We start from the raw sequence: 23,677 nt of genomic DNA on the forward strand, positions 1-23,677 counted from the left end.
GTTTTCATGGTCATGTTCCTATGGAACAGATCTAAGGGTCACGAATGGGGTTCTTGTGGGGAAATCAGGCCGAGAATCTACCCTCTCCCTTCTAGGGCCCCATCGTCTGTGTGGTCACGTGAGGCCACATGAGGCTATTTAAATTGAATAAAAGTGAAAATTCCATTTCTTAGTCATACTAGCCACGTTTCAAGTGCCCAATAGCCACCCATGGCTAGTGGCTCCCATATTAGATAGTGCAAATATAGACTCTTTCCATCATTGCAGAAAGTTCTTTGAACAGTTCTGGATAACAACTAGGGATCTGTTTAAACTCCAGCTCTATGCAAAGGTTTGAATGCTCCCTCATAGACACAAACGGTTTGGGTTATTTGGATTTTTTTTGCGGTGACCTTAAGGAAACATTTGCTGTTGAAACAAATGACAGCCCTCTTCCTGCTTCCTGTTTTTCTTCTTAAACTCTCACTCCTAAGCTGTTTCTTCTAACAAGTGGTACCTCTTCATCACTAAAGTGTGTAGATTTAGAACCAATAAAAAGGCATCCCCCTTTACATGTATAAAAACAAGCTTAAGAAACTTGAGACTTAAGAAACTTTAAAGAGATAAAAAAAAAAATAGGACCAAGTAGAGGTTGACTCGTGGAGAACTCACGAGGCCTGTTGTGGACACAGGTGGTGTTGCAGAGCAAACGTCATCTGTCCAACAGCATTTTACCTGGCGCCCTGATGGAGAGCAAGCCCCTGGCCATGGGGGCAGGCCGGGTGCCTCAAGTTCTGGATGGAGAGTTTTAATATGCTGCTGCCCTGTGTTCTCAGGTCGAGCTGGAGGTCCCCCAACGCTGCAGCTTCATCCTGAAGACGAGCCAGTGCACACTGAAAGAGGTGAATGGCTTCAACCCCAAGGGCAAGCCCTTGATGAAGAAGACCGCGAACTCTGAGGAGTTTGCCGCAGCCATGTCCAAGTAAGGCACGGGCTGGTGCATGTAATTTCTGAGCTTTGGGTGTCGCTGGACATGTCACGCAGGTGTATGGGTGTGTGTGTGTCCACTGAGGTCTGAACGTATGTGTTCATATTAGACACGTGCATGAGTATAAGTATTTGGATTCTTCATTCACCATTGATTGAGGAACCGCTTACTGTTTGCACAGCAATCAAAAGGAGGGAAGCATTATGTGCCCTCCCAGGGGATGCTCCTCTCATTACCATTGCAGTGTGTTTCTAAAAGATCTGCTTTCAACTCTGGAGGACAATAAAGCTGAGAGTTTCTTTAAACACATGAATTCTTGTTTAAAGAATGAAGCAAGAGTGGGTGCCCCCTGGTCTTCAGGGAGTGCCCCAGCAGGACTCCTTGCCGTGGCTGGCACTCAGGAGTGCAGAGTCCTGGTTAGCAAGGGGTGGGTTAGGGGGCAAGGCCCGGCCTCAGAGAGTCCAGGGAAAGCCCAGGGCTGAACCCCTTCTCACAGGCCAGCATTCTGCCAGCGCACGCTGACCAGGCCGGTCTCATGGTTGACAGGTGGCTTCCCTGCTGACTGATCAGTATCCATATTGTACCAGTTGCTAAATATTTTGAACGTCATTCCCGCCTCGTCTCTGAGTCACAGTTCGTCATGTCCCAAGAGCGTGTAAACATAGGCCGTCATAGATTTGTGCATGTGGTAGCTTTGGAAACTCATTTGATTTGTTGAACCTTAGACCCGGAAGCCAGTCCTTTCTCAGCAGAGTAAGCTCGACGCTCCTGTCTCTCGCCGATACACCTGATTTTGTCTGGGACTTAGATGTGTATGAGGGAGTGGGGTACAGTGGCAGAATGGAGCGAGTAGTAGCAACTTTTTTGGTCCTTAACCTCCTCCAAACCACAGGGACTCCAGCTCTCGTCCACCTCAAGGCTTTCCAAGTCTGCATCACAGTGTCTGGAACTTTCCAAGAGAGTACAGAGCCATGGGATACGTGCTTGGCCTCTTTTTCTTCCTTATGACTTAACTAGAGCAGGTGCAGCCAGGCCCTTCGAAACCCCCAAAAGAAAGCTCCCAAAGGAAGGTCCCTAAGATCAAAGTTGACCCAGGCTTCAGACATGGCCTGAGACCATATCAAAGAGTGAGTATCCAATAAATGTATGAAAAGCAGCTCAAATTCACTAGCAGTCAGGAAATGCAATTAATGTAGCAAGATATTTATCACCTTACACCCATAGGACTGCAAAAATTTAAAACAGCTATAACACCTGTTGCTGGCAGGTCTACAAGGGGAAAGTGTACTCTCATTGCTGCTAGAAATGAGAGCCATTAGTCAATATCTATTATAATTAAAAATACTATAGCCTTTGGCACAGCAATTTCAAACTTTGGGACTCTAGCCCATGAAAAGAAAAGCAGCAATGTGTGAAGATGTAGGCATAAAGATATTTATTTCAGTGTCGTTCATGGGGCCGAAAGAAAAAGAAATCCGGAAAGAGAGAAAGTGAATGCCATTAAATAGAGGAATGTCTGTATAAATTATAGGTAAACGGAATTCAGTGTTTTGGAGCTTTTCAGAAAGAATCTGTTAGAGCGCCACCAAATGACTCAGGAGAATTTTTGTGGTGTATAGTTGAGAAAAGCGAGAATAAGAAAAGTGTGTGTAATGCAATGCCATTTGTGTAAAACCAGCAACGACAAAAATCTTTAGATTTTTTACACCCGCACACATAGGATCGTCTGAGTGTGGAAATACATGGAAACCCCAGTAGGTAGTTCCGTGGAGAGAGTATTGCAGCAGAGAGGGAGGGGACATGTGACCCAGCGACAAAGGAAAAGAATTAAAGGGTGCCGAACACACACACATACTTGTATGCTTTGTTTTGAAAATGTATGTGCATAGATATATTAATAAAAGATGTAAAAAGAAAAACAATAAGTAAAAAGCAGGTTGCAGAGCCACCCAGCGTCTGTCCAACAGGCCTGGAACGGAGAAGCAACACTCCCATGAGCACTGTCTCTCTCTCCCTGGGGCAGGCACGAGCTCCGGCTGGCGGTTCCTGACGGGGGACCCATTTTGCTTCACCCGGAGCCGGAGGAGCCTGACCACACTCTGAACGTCAAAAGGGGCATCATCTCTGCCCTGCTGGTTCCTCCAGAAACGGAAGACGCCCAGCGAGTGCTGTTTCTGGTGAGAATTTAGAAAGCTGATAGCGCGGTCCGAGCCGCTGTCTCCGTGAAGTGGACCACTGACTTAGCTGCATGGCCGGGTACACGGGAGCCCTGCATTGGTGTGACACTCCAGTGACACACGCAGCCAAGGCTCCCCACTGTCCTCAGGGCTCACTGACAGATCATCCTGAGCAGGTTGGATCTGATTTTAAAGCAGTTTCTGGAGATCTCTGAGCACCCTACTCCTTTGCATGGTTTTGTTCTGTTCCCACAAGGCATAACACAGTATGGCCCACATGTATTTTAAACACGGAAAGTAATTGAGCCCCTTGCCGCCCTCTTTTAAGAAATTCAGGTTTAGATCTGAGAGAACTCAATTCGCTTGAGTCCCACGACCATTTTTGAGCCCCTGCAATGGTCCAGGCTGTGTAGTATACCACACGCATCCTGCAGAGGCCGTGCCTCGGGGCGTTCTCGGGATCTGGGGGATGAACTGAGACATACATCACACGAGGCAGATTGAAATACATGCTGTAAATGAGCAGCAGGGAAATGCTCTGAGAGCACCGAGTACAAGGTCAGAGTCGCCTGGGTCCTAGGAGGCCCGGCCGGCGTGCTGAGCTCAGTCAGGAACCACCCTTCACTGGAGCTCACCCCTCCTCTGGCAGCCCAGGCGCCGGCAAGGCCCACATTCTGTCCTCAGGGTGGAGGGGAAGTCCTTCCAAATCCACGTGGCTCCTGCCCTTTCTCCCAGACCCCTTTCCCAGGCTCTCCCAGAGCACCTAAGGATGTTTCCCCACGTTTAATGCACCTGTTGTATCTTCTGCTCTCGTAGGATACTGTGTATGGAAACTGTTCCAGTAACTTTAGTGTAAGAACAAGGAAAGGCAGCGTGGCAACAGAAGTATCCATCGAAAGAAACCTGAAGGACTGCGATCACTTCCGGCCCGCGAGCACAGGAGTTAGCCCCCTCGCTCTGATCAGAGGCTTGGTAAGTTTCACAGCAGCCTTGCTAGTCACACTAAGCAGCATCCTCTTTGTTATTAAAATTCTGGAACGTTGAGCCAGGAGGGATCGCAGAGAAGAACCTGCCCAGCCTCTTCACACAGACCAACCCTGGGAAACTGAAGACCCGACGGGAAAGGAGTCAGGTTCCGACTCCCAGTCCGGAGCTCTGCCCTTCCTGCTGTTGCTCTGCCACGGGCACTGAACCTGCCGCCATCACTTGAGAGTAATGACGGCCCATCCCTGAGAAGGCTCCGGGGCTCGATGGAGGGGAGCACAGTCGCCTGCTTCTTCCTGTGCAAGAGACGCATGTCCCTAGATCTAAGCCTTTAGCCTCCAAGAAACTCCCAAGACCTGTGTTCTGCAACCCTCTCCCTCATTCCCATGAAGTGACATGACCGAAAGCATTCCGGAGTCCTCTTTCCATCCCATGTACGACCCTGACTAGTGTCTGGCCCCTCTGCGTCCTGCCCAGGCCGCCCCTCAGGGCTAAACTTCTCTGCTCACCCTCACCTGGGGTCACAGGGCACCATATTACCTGAGCTCACCTAATGCCTTGTGATACCTTCAGGGCCGTGAACCACAGCTTATCTCAGTAAACATGAGGGACTTGAGCAATCATGTCATGCCTGGCAGTGTTCCTGGTCATTGTCCTTGAGCCCAAAAACAGGGAGTCTGGTGACCACCAGGGCCATATAGAGTCCAGTGCACTGGTCTTTGTGTTTTTTCCAAGCAGCTGCTGTGTGCTCAGCTCCATTCTGGGCAGCACTGAGGGAGGGACAATGCCAGATAAAGTGATAACCTGAGCAGGGCAGACAAGCAGTCCTCGGCCTGACCACGAAGGAGAAAGCAGTATTCACGTAGCTCACTGGGCAAAGCAGCTTAATAGATCCAGTTAGAAGAAATGATAGGTGAGCATCAGTGAGTCTAAATGCAAAGTTTCACAGAGGATGTGAAGCATGAGACTAAAAGATACAAAGGATGTTTAAATGGAAGAGAGACATAAGGCTGGGCTTCTAGGCAGAAGAAACATAGGGAGGTGCAGTGTGTGCAGAGTCAATGTGCGGGGGGGTGCGTATGTGTAGGATACCACGCGATATCTGCTTTGTGCAGGATGAGATGTCCATTGGGACGGAATAAGAAGAGCCTATAGCTAGACTCAGCTTTGGGTATGCCAAGTTGTCACATCTCCATATCTGAATGTCAAACACCAAGTTCTCTTCTGTAACCGAGTCTGTCTAGTGTTACGGAATTCCCATACCCCTCCTCCCCTTCTTCCTTGAAGGTAAATGCCTATGGCAGAAATCTCAGGTTCAAGCCCCAGGAACTAACTGATCGAAATGCTTTTCCACCTCGTTCACAGAACCGCCCCTTGTCAACTCTGATCAGCAGCAGCCAGTCCTGCCGGTACACCCTGGATCCCAAGAAGAAGCATGTCTCAGAAGCCATCTGCAAGGAACAACACCGTTTCCTGCCTTTCTCCCACAAGTAGGTCACATGCTACACCCCTGATTCATCATTTATGGGATCTGAGCTGCATGCTTCTCGGGACCCCTGATCCAGGCTAGCCTGTGCCTGTGAGGGGACTGTGAAGAGCTACAAAGCAGAGGCCATACCTGCCCCGCTTTCCAAGCTAACAGGTGATTTGTCAGGATATCTCAGGCATGCAAAACAATTTGAGACCAACAAAAGATATCTGAGACCCAGACTTTAAGGGTTATAAATCGGGAAAAGCCAGGATCATTGCAGGCTGCCCTGGTTCAAAGGGCTTTGTGGAGGATTTGGAATTTGGACTGGAGAGCTGTATATCCAAATCCATTTTGAAAATTGTCATCTTAAATTTATTGAGTAACTGCCGTAGGAATTTCGAGGCACAGAGTTCATTCCTACCGTGTGGGCACTCCAAACTGGTTGAAGGTAGAAGGTGCATATGTCCTTTGATGCAAGGACAGATAGGATGACCAGGAGGAGGTGGGTGCTGTTCATCAGGGGCTCAGGATGACCGTTAACCATGGTTTAAAGGTCAGGATTTGGGTAAAAGCGGACACAGGGAAACATTCACCATGGAAAGCCTGGAGTGCTTGCCATCCTTTGTTACCTGCTGTGCTTCCTTTGTTATCAGGAATGGAATGATGGCACAGATTACGCAGACTTTGAAACTTGAAGAGACACGTAATTTCAACAGTCGCCTCTTTGATGAAGGTAAGACTTCATACCCACGGGGTTGCCAGGGCCAGGAGATCTGCCCAAGATATGTCACGCGTCAAGGCTTAGCTCCTTGCTGGGCCCTGTGAAACACCTGCTGACTGATGACTTAAGTGGGCTCTGCTATTCTGGCGGTGGGCTACTCTAGCGAGAAAGCGTGATCACGTCCAAATGCCAAATGACAATGGGACACGAGAAAGGGAGAAGTTTCCCAAAGCTACCTAGGTTTTTGTAAGTAGGAAACTGACCTCCTAAGTCTACTTCTGGTGGGTCTGACAACCTCATACACCTTGTGGTAAGGCCTGAGGCCTGGGACAAGTAGGAGCGAGCCTTCAGGGTCATGAATTGGTCTTTAGAGCTGGAAGGGACCGTAGCAATCTCCATCTCTACCCTAGCCCTGCATTTGCCTTGGATTTAAGTCTGTCTTATGCATTACCTCACTGTTGTCAGCAACCTGTGATGTCAAGTGGTAACCATGTATGCTTTTAAACTTATTCTACAGAGGGGAAAATGACACGTAGAGAGGTTTATTCTACAGAGGGGAAAATGACACGTAGGGTCATGGTATATTAGAGGTGGTACAAAATGAGCCCCTAGGTCTAATCTAAGTCAAGATTCTTTCCATTATGCCACACGTCCATGCTGAATTTACCCCCTTCCCTAGCATAGATCGGACAGGGTCATGGAGGAGACACAAAAGAGTCTTCCCCTCCCCCACAAACTGCTGTGAGATTCAACTGGAAGAAATGATGGGCGAGCCTCAGCTGCAGCCATATCAGCAGCAGCACCTCCATGCCGGTTCTTTTGGGCAAAGAGGTAGTCGATAACAGATTCAGACAAGCCTGGATTCAATTCCGGCTCTGCCTCTTACACCCAGAGAGGTCCTGGGCAAGGTGAGTTGCTCCAGTCTGGGTCTTAGCTCCCTATCTTGAAGTCGAGGCATTCTACTAACCCACAGGGATAGTGTGATGAGTCAGTGAAAACGCTGAAGTCAAATACCTCGCACAGAGCCAGATACATAATGGGCATCAAGTACAGGAGAGTTTTCTTTTCCCCTTTGCTGATATCCCACTGATTCCCAGTTTCCAATAGACCAAGATATGGTTGAAACATAAAGGGAAAGCAGAAATTCCTTTGACACTTTCCTCCTTCCAGGTACCAGGGAGGTGGGTCTCGCCTTTGAGAGCACCAAAGCCGCGTCACCCCCGGGGCAGGCCGAGGCCGCCATGAAAACCCTCCGAGAGCTGCAGAGCCTACACATCTCTGAGCAGAACGCCAAGAGAGCGAACCTCTTCAGTAAGCTGGTGTCCGAGCTGCGAGGCCTCAGCGATGAAGCAGTCTCAGCCCTCTTGCCAAAGCTGTTCGGGGTGTCCAGGTATTTATTTAATAGTTGCGCCTCAGTTTTTCGTGGATTATAAACCTATGGTAACTGGCCGAAACCTTGGCCAAACAGAGAATCTTAGGGACCATTGAAATATCAAGACTGTTAGTCAGTTTAGGCGATCAGTTCATGTTTGCTGGTTAGAGAGATACCAGCTCAGGTGCCTAGTGGTCCATGGGCAACACACACATATATATGTTGCATCCAAGGGAGATATGTGTTTGTGTGTTAAAAGAGGAGGGAAATATTTCCCATACTTTGATGGGTATCTTCTAATTCCTCGTTCCGTTACCCTGGAAAGGTTTGAGACAAAAAGACCTTTGTACCTTTGGGAAGACAATAGGCTAGTAGTGGAGAGAGAGCTCAGGCAAACAAAATAATACTGTGATTTCTCTGGACTTCAAGGCACTGGCTCTCAGTGCTGTGAAGGTTGGAAAAGAAACAGGACTGAAATGAGACCATGCCAGTGTTTATGTGGCATGTTCTGGGTTCCGACCAAGGGACAGTGATGACAGTGCTCTCTGGGTGAGAGTCCAGAGGGTCCCTTTTCAGACTTGCCTCCATGGCGCCCTCCAGTGGTTAATGCTCGGAGGGAAGGCTTCCTGGTTGGAGTCTGAGCTGGATTCGGGTGGTGAATAAGGGCGGTGAGGGCACTCCTGGCAGAGGGCACGCCGAGGGCCAAGGGTGTTTCGGCGGCCGCGAAGGCGATCTCTGTGACTTTCCTGGCCCTTTCCTCCTCAGCCCCGTCACTCTTCAAGCCCTGATGCAGTGCGGACAGCCCCAGTGTTACGCTCCCATCCTCCAGTGGCTGAAGAAGGAGAAAGCCCACCCCCTTCTGATAGACGCCGTAACCTACCTGGTGGCCCTGCTCCCAGGACCCTCTGCCCAGAGGCTGCGGGACATCTTCGACACAGCGAAGGAGCAGCAGAGCCGGGCCACTTTATATGCTCTGAGTCACGTGGTCAACAAGTGAGTTTTACACCGGTTCTCCTCATAGACGCTGAGGGAGACCCCCCACATCTCCACACTGAGATTGTACTCTGCCCTCTACTTTCAAAGTTTGATGCTTACTCTTTTGTTTTCCTACCGGCTTTTTTTTTTTTAAGTCAGTAATGGCTTGAAATAAATCGGCAAACACAAGTTTGGATTTTAAGATAAACCTAGCTATGCATCCTGAGTAGTCCTAATGCTCGTTCTGCAGCTATCATAGGACAGACCCTGCGGTGACCCAAGACCTGCTGGACATCGCTGATTACCTGTCGGAGCAGATTCGCGATGACTGCACTGGGAACGAAGATCACACCTACCTGATTCTGAGGGTACTTTCCGTCTTTTCTATAATACACATCGTTTCAGAAGCACTTTTCCTGGGTACCCGCTCCTTCTCCTTCTGCACCCTGATTCCCTCTCGTTGCTTTCCGATGCAGGTCATTGGAAATATTGGTGGAACCATGGAGCAGCTGACCCCAAGACTCACGTCATCAGTCCTAAAATGTATCAAAAGTACAGAGCCATCACTGCTGATTCAGAAGGCTGCCATCCAAGCCTTGCGGAAAATGGAAATTCAAGATGAGGTAAGGTCCGCAGAGGAGGTCTGAAGGTGAAAATTATTCAGTTTGACAAGGATTTGGAATGAGATTCTAAATCTTGTCATTCCAAGGACCTTATTCTACTGCTTTCTAATTGCAAATTTCAACAGTCCTACTGACTTGACTGCCTCACAGTATATAGACATGAGAGGAATGCTTGACCTTGCCGCCACTCCGGCATGCTACGTGCTGCCTCCCGCCAGATTGACCACCACTCTCACTGTTTTGGGAAAACATGCCCGATTTTCCCGAATCTCCCCAAACTAGGATAGCCAACTGGCCCCTGCCCTAGCTGGCGACGACTCAGTATCTTTGGACACAACCTCATTCATTAGCTCCAAACTCTCACTATCTTTCCCCTCCTTTACCCTCATATTGAACTAATTTATGTTAAAACAACTTTATTTTCAGTTAGTGGCAGGTCTCCAGCAAGTCTTAACTTGGCTGTACGTTGTGTATTTTAATGAAACTGAATTTGACATGCGCGTGATAGGAGTCTTCTGAGAACACTTCCTTGAGCTGGTTGCTCTGGGGAAGACTGGCAAGAAGATTCAGTACCAGCGTTTGAAGAGTTATTAGAGAGAAATTCGACTTACACATAACAAACTGCTTGCAGATCATGCCAGTGTTTGCCAGACTTGTTCTGTGTGCCGAACAAAGGACAGTGATAACAGTTTCTTCTTCTGGTTCCAGGTCCGGGAAGTCCTTCTTCAGACTTTCCTCGATGACGCTTCTCCAGGAGACAAGCGACTGGCAGCCTATCTCATGCTGATGAGGGACCCTTCCCAGTCAGATGTTAGCAAAATCACCCAACTTCTCCCATGGGAACAGAATGCGCAAGTGAAGAACTTTGTGGCTTCCCACATCGCCAACATCTTAAACTCAGAAGAACTGTATGTCCAGAAGTAAGTGAGAGTAATTTTTCCCCATCTGCTACAAAGGGCTGAAATTCCAAACCTCAATTCGGATTTGGCCACTCTCTGCCCTTTATAGAGTGAGTGTCCTTTGTTCTGGAACAAACACCTGGGCAAAAGTAAAGCAGACCTGAGCCAAACTCCTGGGGCAAACTCATGAGTTTGATAGCAATTGGAACCCTGTATTTATGTGCGGTGAGAGAGGCAATGCATAACATAAGATGTGTTGGCTCAAAATATACTCCTTCTTTTCATCCAGTTTGAAAATGTTAGTGAAAGAAGCTCTGAAAAATTCCCAACTTCCAACTGTCATGGACTTCAAAAGATTCTCCCGGAACTATCATTTCTCCAAATCTCTTTCTCTGCCACTACTCGACCCAGTCTCAGCCAAAATTGAAGGCAATCTTATATTCGATCCACATAATTACCTTCCTAAAGAAAGCATGCTGAAAACGACCCTCACTGTCTTTGGTTTGGCTTCAGCTGACATCTTCGAGGTATGTGTGACTGAAGAAGAGTCTTGTGTTTTCTAGACCATCCTGTTCTACACTATACGTAGAAAGCCAAGGGAGCCACGAGCCAGCCAGGGAGGGCCAAGCATCATCAGACAGCTCCGTACATCTCTTGGAGGGCTGCCTCTTTCTGCCTCCCTCGCCTCCCTGCCGGGGGTCATCTGAAACATGACTTCTTAGTATGAATGGAAATACAGATGTCTCAGAGAAACCCTGAGACCCCAAATCAAAGGAAGGCCATGGGCTGTGCAGGCGGACAGAGTCAGCTCAAACTCCAAAGCCACTCTCAACTCTCAGTCTTTGGTTTAATTATTTATCCTCTGTGAACCATAGCTGCCTCTTCTGGAAAAAGGCAAATAATAAGTTCTGCCTTTGAAGATTCTAGTGAGATTTAAATAAGACAGCTCCTGTGGAGTGCTAAGCTCAGTTCCTGCCTTGTGGTATTCATCCAATACTTGTTTAATTAAGTGGACATTAAGAGAATGGGAGGCTGACATACAACAAAGAACCTGATAGTGTTTTCTTGCGATTTTCTTTCTCAGCTTGGTGTGGAAGGAAAAGGGTTTGAGCCAACATTGGAAGCTTTTTTCGGGAAGCAAGGATTTTTCCCAGACAGTGTCAACAAGGCTTTGTACTGGGTTGATGGTCAAGTTCCTGATCATGTCTCCAAGGTCTTGGTGGACCACTTTGGCTACACCAAAGATGATAAACGTGAGCAGGTATGTTTTAGTTAAGTAGCCTCTCAAGGAAAGCTTTGGGTCTCAATGCAAAAACATTCTTATCTAAGCCTGGAAGTCACCAAGGAACTATCTTACTCAAGTGACAAATATGGCTTTGATTAACCATTCCCATGAGAGTAAGAGCCAGTATCCTCTGCAGTTATGGGCCTCCTGGAGATTCACTGTGCCCAGGAAACAGACTCAGTAGAGGAACTCTAGCATATTGATTGAGGGTGTGAACTCTGGGGTGTGAGTTTGAAGTCTCACCTCCCTGCCTTCAAGCTGTGCACACCTGGGTATGTCTATCTGTTTCTGCATCTCCAAAGTACTAATGATAACCCATACCTCACAAGGATATTTAAAGGCTCAATGAAATAAAGTATGTAAAATGCTAAGCAGAGTGCCTGACTCTGGTACTGACTGTTCAATGAGCAGATACTATTATAATTTTTAAATTCATATTTTCATTATTATAAAATAAGTTATTATTAACTTCTTTCTTTGTTTCTTACTCACATCAGTGCACTAGCTAATGAGAGCGAAATTCACTTTGAAGCTAGCATAAGCCTCCACTTAAGGAGTATAAAATAGATTATATAATCTGGAGCTTCTCATTCTTTAACTTTTTGCTACCTGAAGTGTGGTCCAGTCATTGGCATCACATCACAGCTTGCTAGAAGTGCAGGTTTTTAGGCCTACTTGGGATCTATTGAATCAGAACTTACATTTTAATAAGATCCCCAAGTGACTTGCACGTGACAAACATTTAGTTTGAGAAGCAGGGCAATACGTTACTCCTAGGTGCTCACGGTCGGCACCACCTTCATCTAACTTTCTTACCCCTACTTGAGGCTGAGGGTCATTGATCTGCTTTGGATCTTCCAATCGCTCTTTTCTTTCTCGTTGCCTAAGCATCAGTCTGTGGACTTCTTCTTATCTCTAAGAAGAACTTGTCTAGGATTAGGTGCTTTTCAAGCTTTTGACCAATTTACATGGCAGCTAATATTGCCCCCAAACCCTGCCATTTTTCCCTAGCCAAAAGAGAAAGCGCCTAAGCAAGGGAGGGGGGATTGAAGATCTTCTCACCTTGGGAACCCTGTCATCCCAGAAGCTGAGACTGCCCTTACTATGCTTACATTATTCGAGTCGAGGACAGTGTGGAAGCACTGCTGTCTCTTTCATGTTGATTCGGAGAAGCTATCTTTTAGTGAGAGGTGGGATCCTGATTCAGGGTCTGTCCTGTATCCCCACCTTGAGTGTGTTTGAGTCCGTCACAACTGCAGCACATAGGCCCCACATCAGGAATCTAAGGGTGTTTGGCGTTGCTGACGTCTCATTAGACGTTTTGTTGTTAAAAACTCAGGACATGGTCAGTGGAATTATGCTCACTGTTGAGAAGCTGCTCAAAGATTTGAAATCCAAAGAATTCCCAGAAGCCAGAGCCTACCTCCGCATCTTGGGAGAGGAGCTTGGCTTTGTCAGCCTTCGTGACCAGCAGGTCCTGGGGAGGCTGCTCGTGAATGGTGCCCGTATTCTACAGGGGATCCCCCAGATGGTAAGTAGGCCGTCACAGGTGATGAGATTAGCCCGAGCACTTCTTAGATCTCCCAGATTCCCTTACGGTCCCGGCCATGCAAACCAGCCAAAATGCTTATACTTCCTTCGCAGAGGTGGGTTTGCCTTGAATTCTATTGAAGAAGATTCTTGGATCACAAGGAATTGGTAATATTTAGAAATTAAGCGATTCATGCTACAGGTTTCTTTTAATAAATATTGAAATGATGCAATGATTATGAAAGTATATATTTGGTAAATTGTAAACTACCTGAATATGAGCTATAGTTTTTTAATATTATTATTAATTAAGAAGGGAAAAATATCAAAATATACTTCCTAGGATTTAATAAATAATAATGTTGGCTTTAAGAAAACAGATATCAAGTTATTTTCTAGATATGTCATAAAAAAACAAAAACCAATGCATACTAATAGGTATATCACCTCAACATCTCGTTGGTTTCAAAAAATTGGTTTTACCATAATACAGTGTACTTCAGGTAAACTCTCATTTACATGTATACTCCAAAACAGCAGAATTAAGCCATGTCATGCAATGAAACTTAAAGTGTTAAAGCTCTCAGGCCCAGCAATATTCTTAAAGATTTTCTGAATCACCAGTTGAAAATGATGTGCTACCTACCCAGGGCAATGTTTTATAACCCGGTTTGTTGAAATTAATAATCATTCATCTTTACTTATCAAACTCTTCAGCTAATCAAAATACGCTAGACCCTTCCTTTCTGGATGAAGAAGGATAATTATTGTCTGACATGTGGGAGGGTGTACTGCACAAAGCCCACTTACTTTTAGTTATTCTCCCCCGTTGGATCTACAGATTGGAGAAGTCATAAAAAAAGGTTCAAAGAGTGACTTGTTTCTTCACTACATCTTTATGGACAATGCCTTTGAACTCCCCACTGGACTTGGGTTACAACTGCAAATGTCCTCCACTGGAGTCATCGCTCCTGGAATCCATGCTGGAGTGAAAATGGAAGTCGCCAAAGTAAGACTCTCTTCGCCTTTGATTCCTTGGGTTGCTGTTTTCCTCCAAGGTGTGTTTCTTGCGCAATCTGCAAATGTGTTTCCGGTTCAAGACGAAGTGCCTTGTCAATGTAGTCACCTCATTAGGCTTGATGAAAAACTTAAGGGTTCCACTAGGACGCACCACCTCGCTCACTCCAGTGGGGCATGGCAGTCACGTGAGAACTCAGCTATTCTTTGATCAAAGAAGGATTTCAATCATCTTTTGTCTTGTGCTTATAGTTAATTTGGGCACTTCCTAGTGCTGGGTATCAGTGTCTTCCAGCCGTGGAAAACTGAGAGCTGGGCAATTCTTCCTCCAAACAAATAACTGTAATGTCTCTGAGGTGTGAGCTATCCAGAGGTGTTTGCCCAGGGATGGGAAGGGTGGTCGATCTGACCGCAGGGAACTAAGGTATTTAACAAAGCTGAATGGGTCATCTTATGACTTACAGATGCAAGCAGAACTGGTGACAAAGCCCTCTGTGTCTGTGGAGTTTGTGACACATATGAGCGTCGTCATTCCAGACTTTGCTAGGAGCGGGATCCAAATGAACACCAACTTCTTCCATGAGACAGGCCTGGAGGCACGACTTTCCCTAATGGCTGGGCAGCTGAAGTTGAGCATTCCTGCCCCAAACAGACCCATCAAGCTCTTCAGCGGCAGGTAATTCTTTCAGTGAGATCTGACCAGTTTACTGTATCTGCTGGACGTGGCCAGGCTAGATAGCTAATTGAGACAGTTCTGACCTCAGTGGATCTTGGGTGATGGAGAGAGAGGAATTCTGTATTTTTAACCGAGCCTAGATTCACTAAATAATTACAATTTTCTCTCAACTTTACACGTTTTACTAAATGGAGACTTAAGACCTACTTATTAACTAGTTGTTATTAGGTTCTATTTTTTGTTGTCTGTTTGTTTTGAGAATAAAAACACTAGTTCTAGAGGAATCATCCTTGGCAAATGACTATTTTTCTCAAGAATATTACCAGAGATCATACTGATCTGTGATAGCTAGCTCAGTAGATAAAGCATGAAAATCCTAATTTCCAGAGTATAGAATGCAGCCTTATATTGAGAACTTCATTTTCAACGATATTCTCAAACACAGATTTACCTTAGTTTCTATATTTGGGGCACATTAATTTGTTGATTCAAAAATAGTATTTAATTGCCTAATATATACTAAGCATGTTGAATGAGAGACAAGATCCCTGAACTTCTAGAGGTGACAGCGTACCGGAAGGACATATGATGAAGCGAGCGGTAACGATAAAGTGGGGCTTCAGTGAGAGGAGGTGTTAGAGGACCGTGAAATGCTCTATCATGTAGCCTGCCGTAGTTTGGGAAAGCTTTCTGAAGAAAGTCGTACTTGAGCTGATGTCCGAAGCCAGTGTCAGAGTTATCCAACAAAAGAGAAAGGAATGGTGTTCCCGGGCAAACAGAAAAGCACATGCAGTGGCCTGAAGGAAGAGTAATATGATTCAGGAACTGCAAGAAATTCAGTGTGATAAATTGTGCAGGGAATGTACTGTGAGGTGACGTGAGGGGCTGGCAAGGGTCAGCGCTGGGAACCATCTTAAGGAGTGGGGGCTCTTCTGAAGGCAGAGGAGTTTCAAATGGGAGCATCAATAAAACAAGAGTTGGTGTTTTAGAAGAAATACTCTGAATCCAGAGTGGGAAATGGGTGGGCAGGAGGCATGACTAGAGACAGGGTGACCAGTTAGGAGTCTGTCACATTCACACATGGGTGAGTGGGGATAGTGGCCTGCATCAGGTGAGGGCTGGAGTGTGGAGAGTGGTGAGCCGACTCTAGATATTCTTAGGGGGTAGAAACCTGAGTACTTAGTGACTGACTAGTTAGGGGGTTGAGGCAAAAGAAAGCAGAAAGGGAAGTGGGGGTGCCCTTCTTTGAAAAAGGAACCAGAGAGGGAGAGGGGCTGATGTAGAGGAAAATGATCAATTTAGGATATATTGCATTAGAAGACCTGCGAGACAACCAATTAGAATATCCAGCTGGCAACTGGACCCCTGGGTCTGAGCTCGGTAAAGCACTCTGAGCTACAAATATAGGTTTGGGAGTCACTGGCATATAGAAGTTATGGAAGTCAAGCAGTGATTGGTGTAGAATAAGACACGAGGGTCTAGGACAGAAAGGTGGAGAATATAAACATGCGAAGGGGAAGAGGCACGAGCAACGAAGAGTGAGGGGTGACCAGAGAGGCAGAAGGGAACCAAGGCCATGACGGGTCATAGATGCTCAGGAGTGGCCACAGGGGTGGACTGCCCCATAGGCGGGCCAAAGCTGGCTCTGAGGGCTTCAGCCCCCCGGCATAGCTTGGTCTTAGGGCACTCTTAAAATGAAGAAACAATACTGAGGAAAGAACACGTTATATCAAAGAAAGCATCCTTGGATGAAGTCAGGGCATTACTGAACTTTCTCACATGTACTAATTTTTTAAGTACACACTTGGGAGGAAGGTTCTATAATCTTTTCAGAGGCTATGGACTCTAAAGTCTTCATCCAGCCATTAGTGACCAACTCTACTGAATGCATCCAAGAGATCAAGGAAGATGAAGCTGAAAAATGCCCATGGGAATTAAGAGCAAGAGGTGATTGGAGATGCTAATGAAAGAAGTTCCAGACGCACAGTAGGGAGGCAATCAGATCGCAGTTCAGAGAGAAGGCTGTCAAAAGTGGAGACCACAAAGACAGACAATTTCTCGATTGTAGGAGAGACCAGAGGAGGGTAGAAAGGGAAGAATGTCGTGTGTGTTGTGTACGTGTGTGTGTGTGTGTGCGTGCGCGCGCAATGGGAGAAGAGAACTGAGTGTGTTTAATACGGGTGGAAAGAAGCCAGTAGAGACTAAGAGATTTCAGATGAAAGAGAGACAGAGTATTTCTTACCCCAAATCATAGGAAGGGGGGGCCACACCTGAAGTCAGGTCCCAGAGATCGTTACTTAACATCTCTGAGCCTCTGTTTCCTGTGAAAAGGAGACTCCTGATGCCTACTGTTGTGGAGATTACAGGTAAAAACTGTGAAGAACTTAGTGCAGTGTCCGAAACACAGAGTCACTGTGATTGTTAGCCTTGTTAATGTTCTTCTTACTATGATTTGTTCCCAAGTAAATCAAAGAATTTAAGGACAGAGGGGAGGTAGAGAGCAGGATAAGGGGGTATTTGCACTGCGAGCATCAGTGACATTCATTTTGATTCATGACTTGAAGATAACTCAGGTTTTGTCATTCTCCACTAGTAACACATTGCACTTGGTCTCTACCACCAAAATGGAAGCGATCTCATCTCTACCTGAGAACAGGAAGTCCTGGTCGATTTGCAAGCCTTTCTTTACCGGCCTGAACTACTGCATGGGTGCTTACTCCAACGCCAGTTCCACAGGCACTTCCTCTTACTACCTACTGGCCGGAGACACCAGGTCAGACACACTCAGTGTCCAGCCCAGCACCTGCTCACCTTCTACATTATGGCTACCTAGCAGGGCAAAGGGAAAATGCTGTGTCGTAGGCCCATGTCACCAGAATTGGGGGTTTGCACTGTTCTTTAATTATTTAAAACAGTCATCCTCTACCCAATATATCTAAAGGGTATACATATTCCTGCGTAAACTTTGGGACTGGAACTGGGTTCCTCCATAGGTGGGAGGGGAGGGGCAGTGTTAGAACGTGAGGAGTCATGACCAACAAGGGAGGTCTTAGCGCAAAAAGTGGACAAGCAAGGTGATTCTATCACACTCCCCCAAGTAAACTGCACCCACTGCCACTGAGAATCACTCCTTTAAAAACATCTCTTTATAGATGATGCCCCCTCTTTCTCTTATGCATTAGCTGAGGGGATCACAGCATAGATTTTAATTTTCCCCTAATTCGGTGTCCATGTTTCTGAGTCTCCAGATACATGGCCTTTCCTAGAGCTCTCACCATGTGTTCCAAGCTCTCACCATGCTTGACAGCTCCTTGTCTTCAACTCCCCCAACTTCCACTTCTTATTCGTGGCCTTCCAGACACAGCCAGCAATTACCGCTCTGCTTGTCCAAAACCTCGGGGGACCTCAGGCTCTGCTCTTGCCTTGAGCTCCTGGAAAGACTGAAAGTGATCATAGAGATCGTCATGATTTAGGGACAGGAGACAATGTTAAAAGAAGCACCATATTTTGTTGCTATTGAGGCCGAGTTGTTTGGGGGGTGTTCTAAGCATCATGGGAAGTTCTAACATCATACACCGTATGCATTATAACATCTTTAGATTTGAACTGGAACTGAAGCCAACAGGAGAAGTAGAGCAGTATTCTGCCAGCGCAACCTATGAACTCCAGAGAGAGGGCGAAGCCTTCGTAGACATGCTGAAGTTTGTGACTCAAGCAGAAGGCAAGTATCCAGAGAAAGACTCTTCCATCTCTGCCCTCAGCATCAGGTCCAGGACGCAGAAAGAGAACATAGTTAATTTCATGTATTTAATAAATTTGTACTGAGTACCTGATAAGTGTCAGGCTTGTCATAGAGCTTAGGCTAGGATAGAAAACAGTGGAGATAGTCTCTGTTCTCATGGAGTTTACAGCAAATAACCAAACAAGAAAATATTTAGAAGCATGCTCAAGAGAAAAATAGAACATAAAGGGGTCCAGAGAATGTCAGGAGTGGAGGGAGGCGGGAGGGCAGGGGAAGGCAGTGCTGTTAGGACTGATAAAGCAAAGTCTCACTGGTAAAGGGAGCATAAAAGAGATACTTGAAGGTGGTAAGGAGATAAGCCATACAGAAAGAGCGTTATGGTTATAGGCTGAGGGGCCAGCAGGTGCAAAGGCCCTGAGGCAGGTGCATGGCTGCCAGGTTTGAGGAAAGCAAAGGAAGCCAGTGTAGCTGAAGCAGAAGCATCAGGGAGGTAAGCAGTAGAAGATGACGGCGGGAAGATAGCGGGTGGTGGCAGAAGCATAGTCTCGTAAGTTCTGGTGAGGACATTGGCTTTTACTAAGTGAAATAAGAAGCCACTGGAGAGTTTTCACTATTGGATTTATGACTATGTTGAGGAAAGACTTCAGGGGCACAAAGGCGAAGAAACGAGTGCGTAGGCTTTGGCAATAACCTAGGCCAGAGACGGTGGCGCTTTGGATTAGAGCGGAGGCTGAGGAGAGGTGAGACGTGGTCAGATTCTGGCCATATTTTGAAGATCGCGCTGACAGGATTTGCTGATGCAGTGGGAGCTGTGTAAGGGGAAAAGGGAACCCAGTGTTTTGGCCTACCCGACTGAAGAATGAGATGCCATTTACGTGGGATGGAAAAGGCCACTGGAGAAGCAGGTATTAGGGGAGGGGACAAACTTAGATTCACTTTGGAAGATTTTTTATGTAGGAATAGTATGTCGTCAAATTAAACAAGAAAAACAAAACTGAATGGGGAAAGGGGGGTGCATGCTGAAAAAAATTTTCACGTAAGAGTTTTACAAAAGACACGAAAAGGGTACGCCTGTGAATTGAAGGGAACGTGGGAATCTTATAACAAAGAAAGGAGGAACTGGCAACTGGGGAAGGTCGGGAAGGGGCGGCAGAGAACCAGGAAGGGTGTTGTCTGTGGGGAGTCGTACAGAGATGTCACACCTCCCTCACAGAAGGGCCTCGAGCCCTCACTGTTCCCTGAACACGCCGAGCGCTCTCCACGGCAAGGCCTTTGCATGGCGGATTCCCTCTGCCTGGAAAGCTCTCCTGACCCCAGAAGAGAGCATGGCTCAGGCCTTCTCTTCCGAGTCTTGCCCACTACCCTCTCATCCGAGAGAACCTCTCTGACCACCACACATGAAATGTCACCTCTTCTATCCCCTTCTAATGTTTATTGTCTCATCCAGTTGTACTTTTCTTCCTAACACGTATAACCATCTGACATAAATAATTTACTTGTGTATTGACTGTACGCCCCCACTTGAATGTAAGCTCCATGAGGTCTGGGGCTCCCTAATGCCAAGAGCAGTGCCTAACACATGATAGGCAATGAATAAATATTTGTGGATTGAACAAATGTATGAGCACCGCAGAGGTAAAAATTTAAGGTAAAATCCTGCACTGTCGTGTAAGCACATTGAATAATTAGGATTTCTCTGCCTTTCCCTCTCTTTCCTACCAAAGCTAGGTTCTGAATGCACGTTTTGATTATCTTGTACACTCTTTCAGGTGTGAGAGAGACCGAAGCTACTATGACATTCAGATATAACCGGCAGAGTATGACTTTGTCCAGTGAAATGCAAATTCCAGATTTTGACGTTGACGTTGGGACAGTCCTCAGAGTCAGTGATGAATCTGCTAAGGAAAAAAAGTCATACAAACTCACCCTGGACATTCAGAACAAGAAAATCACTGAGGTCACCCTCACCGGCCACATAAGGTAAGGAAGGCTCAAGGTGATCTGACTTGAGCTGCTGGCCTTCCTTCTCAGCTTCAGAGCTGACCAGACCAGGGGCATTCCTGGTCAACAGTCTGGAAGTCAGACAGAGCCCTGGACATTCTGGCCCTCTGTGCATGTCTAGTTGGATCTTCCTACCATTTACTAGGCACTGTGCTGGGTGCTTTAAAGAAATTATCTCAGTCCTCATAATAAACTGTGAGGTAGGCACCAGCTTCCCTGCTTTATAGATAAGAATATGGTAGCTCAGAGGAGTTAAATAATTTGGCCAAGGCAACAGAGCTAATAAATGGTAGAGCAGCATTGAAACAGTTTTTGAACACCTTTTCTTTCCCCCATACCTCTTTGGAAAATCCTGAATTTGGCTGAAGTTGGCTGTACACATTAATGGGCTCAATCTCTGGTCATTTGTCCAAGCCATTCATCTATCTTGTTTTCATCACAAGTCGACCTTCTAACTCTTTGATCCTGTGTATTTCCTTGGAATGGACAAAGTCATTGATGTCAACTGATTTTCTTTTCAATAGTGGTTACGGGGAGGAAGAAGGCAGAATCAAAGGTGTTATTTCCATACCTCGACTGCAAGCAGAAGCCAGAAGTGAGATCCTCACCCAGTGGTCTCCCACAAAACTGCTCCTCCAGATGGACTCATCAGCTACAGCTTACGGCTCAACAATTTCCAAGAAGGTGGCATGGCGTTATGGTATGTACCTCTTCCCAACATGAGTGCTTCCAAGAGCTCTCTGTACTTGAGTGCAGTGTTTAGAGCCATTGGTTAGGGGTGACCTGGCACCGCTGACCATTATTTCATATGTATGTTTTCAGATGAAGATAAGATTGAATTTGAATGGAACGCAGGCACCAATGTGGACACCAAAAAAATTATTTCCAATTTCCCCACGGCTCTCTCTGATTATCCTAAAACCTTGTGTGCACTTGGCAATAGTATATTGGATCACAGAGTTCCTCAAGCAAATATGACTTTCCGGCACATGGGTTCCAATTTAATAGTTGTAAGTACAAATTAGTCAGTCAATAAATACATGGTTATAAGTGCTAATTACATACTCACCCTGAGTTAGGTGAATGAGGGGAATCCAAAGATGGATAAGGCATGCTTCCTACCTCCAGGGAATTCCTGGGGAGAAAAGAAAGATTCATGTGTGGTTACCTAGCTATTCAAGGTTGTGTGTGATAAGTACCAGATGAATGCCACCAAGCAGAAGAGTTTGCTGTGGCTCAGACATGAAAGGAAGCTGCAGGACACTAGATAGGAGTTTGACTACGTTACATATTTTTAATAAAATATAGGCAGCAATCAATGACTGACAACCGAAATTCATAATTTCTAATTTTCTGTGCTTTATTTTTAACTTTTAGTGTATCATCTCTCTTAGTCATTGATTTGTAAAATATGGATTATCACCTAATGTTAATTGCCCTTTGAGGCCCGTCCAAGCCCATTGCTCTGAAAACTTCTATTATTTTGTAGGCAACAAACACATGGCTTCAGAAGGCATCTATGAGTCTTCCTTATGCCCAGATTTTGCAAGATTACCTCTGGGGCCAAAAAGAGTTGAAACTGAGGAAAATAAGCTTGCCAGGCTTCTACATCCCAGAAAACCTCTTCTTGAAAAGGTATAAAAAGGAACCAGAAAAATTTTCCAGAAACTTGCAAAGTTAATGAAAGATTTTACTTAGCATGATTTAGACTCTAATTTATACTTTGAAGGGAAATATTTTAAGCATTTTAAGGAGATTAATAACTGTAGAATAAACACTAGGGCATTTTTACGTTATTAAACACAAGATCAGCATGTGAATGCCAACCCAATCAGAAAGAACCTAAAAGTCATTGGGGATTCTGGTACTTTTACCCTAAGATGTTTTATCCACTGCACCTGAATTTGAAAGCCGTTTAATTTTCCTCCATTATAAGTGAATTCTCCCTTTGTTCAAGATCAGGATATATTTACTCATAATTGTCTGTGAAGAATTCAAGAGTGTCCAGCAGAATTGTTGACACAGATTTGCGGCTGAGCTCTAGAGGGTCAAAACAGCCATTCAACACTAATGAAAGGAGCATTCTGAGAACATTTCACTTTATCAGTATAGGTTCATCCATTTGGGGAAGTCAGATTCCAAACTGTTTGGATCACTTCTGTAGTTACAGAAATACACATAGTGCTTTCCTTGATTTCATGAAAAAAAAAAAAATCAGCATGAGCTAAAAAGACTGTAGTTTTTTCTAGATTGACTGTTCTCATATGATCTTCGGGGTTAAGAAAACAAGTGGCCTGTGTCACGTGGGCCTTTCCATAGTCTATGGCTGAGCTGCAAAGTTTAATAGACCAAATAAGTGTGAAAAGGGCTGACGTCCGCCAGAACACACATATGGATAAACCTATCGAAGGTAATAGAGAAAAGTGGCAGCTTCAGAGGATCCAGGATCCTCTTTGTTCACCACCTGTGCTTCTGACTGGCAGTGTTCTCTGTGCCATGCTGAAAAGACAGGACCATGGACCTTAGAATCAGACAGGGTCTCATCAGGCATCTTCCTACCGAATGTCAGGATCCTGGATAGGTAGCATCCAGGCCCTGTTGGAGTAAAGCAGTGAACAGTTAATTTGCTTATAAAATTTAAAACTCTGCCATCTGACTTTATTCTTCTAAGTTATTATAAAAGTCCACTGTATGTGCATAGTATTGAAAAGAATGCAAAATGCTTTGGGCATTTTTCTTGTTTGATATTTAGCTCCATGAGGTCAGCAGAAAGGGCATTATTATTATCCTCATTACACAGATAACATCACTGGGACTCAGAGAGGTGAATCTGCCAACAGAATATCAGCAAGCAGTGGAAGCCAACACTTATCCCACACCTGTGCTCTTTCCACATATCGAGTTGCTTCAATTCAGTTTAGCAAATGTATATCAAGTGTCCCCTATGTGCAAGATACTAGACTAGGGGCAGTTAGAAGGAAAAAACAACAGTAGGGTGTATAACCCTTCCTTCCATATAGATACGGACAAGGAGCAAACACATTCTAATCATATAAGCAGAATTATAACATGCTCTTTCAGATAGGTGTAAGGGACTTTCACTATAAGATCAAGAGAAATTAACTATGACTTAAATAGGTTCGTACTGATAAGGAAGCAGCTCTTGGAAAGGTTTTGAATGGACGTGAGTATTTGATGGATGAAGGTAAAAGCAGAGGAATTCAGGCATAGGGAGTA

The 23,677-nt window shown here is 45.6% G+C and overlaps 1 protein-coding gene across 2 annotated transcripts in view; it reads left to right on the forward strand.

Moving 5' to 3' along the window:
• APOB (apolipoprotein B) overlaps nucleotides 1-23,677 on the forward strand; it is a 43,520-nt gene that overhangs the window by 2,384 nt on the left and 17,459 nt on the right. For both annotated transcript variants that reach the window (XM_039887734.1, XM_039887735.1), the window contains exons 4-24: nucleotides 816-961; nucleotides 2,991-3,144; nucleotides 3,961-4,116; nucleotides 5,494-5,618; nucleotides 6,253-6,332; nucleotides 7,491-7,710; nucleotides 8,458-8,685; nucleotides 8,918-9,035; nucleotides 9,144-9,290; nucleotides 9,999-10,210; nucleotides 10,479-10,716; nucleotides 11,274-11,450; nucleotides 12,814-13,005; nucleotides 13,846-14,013; nucleotides 14,486-14,697; nucleotides 17,291-17,470; nucleotides 18,297-18,418; nucleotides 20,209-20,419; nucleotides 20,965-21,140; nucleotides 21,263-21,450; nucleotides 21,930-22,075. In XM_039887734.1, coding sequence (XP_039743668.1) covers nucleotides 816-961; nucleotides 2,991-3,144; nucleotides 3,961-4,116; nucleotides 5,494-5,618; nucleotides 6,253-6,332; nucleotides 7,491-7,710; nucleotides 8,458-8,685; nucleotides 8,918-9,035; nucleotides 9,144-9,290; nucleotides 9,999-10,210; nucleotides 10,479-10,716; nucleotides 11,274-11,450; nucleotides 12,814-13,005; nucleotides 13,846-14,013; nucleotides 14,486-14,697; nucleotides 17,291-17,470; nucleotides 18,297-18,418; nucleotides 20,209-20,419; nucleotides 20,965-21,140; nucleotides 21,263-21,450; nucleotides 21,930-22,075 — 3,596 coding nt within the window. The remainder of the gene's footprint in view (nucleotides 1-815; nucleotides 962-2,990; nucleotides 3,145-3,960; nucleotides 4,117-5,493; nucleotides 5,619-6,252; nucleotides 6,333-7,490; nucleotides 7,711-8,457; nucleotides 8,686-8,917; nucleotides 9,036-9,143; nucleotides 9,291-9,998; nucleotides 10,211-10,478; nucleotides 10,717-11,273; nucleotides 11,451-12,813; nucleotides 13,006-13,845; nucleotides 14,014-14,485; nucleotides 14,698-17,290; nucleotides 17,471-18,296; nucleotides 18,419-20,208; nucleotides 20,420-20,964; nucleotides 21,141-21,262; nucleotides 21,451-21,929; nucleotides 22,076-23,677) is intronic.

Source organism: Pteropus medius, unplaced genomic scaffold (assembly GCF_902729225.1).
Source record: "Pteropus medius unplaced genomic scaffold, Ma_sr-lr_union100, whole genome shotgun sequence".
NCBI lineage: Eukaryota > Metazoa > Chordata > Mammalia > Chiroptera > Pteropodidae > Pteropus > Pteropus medius.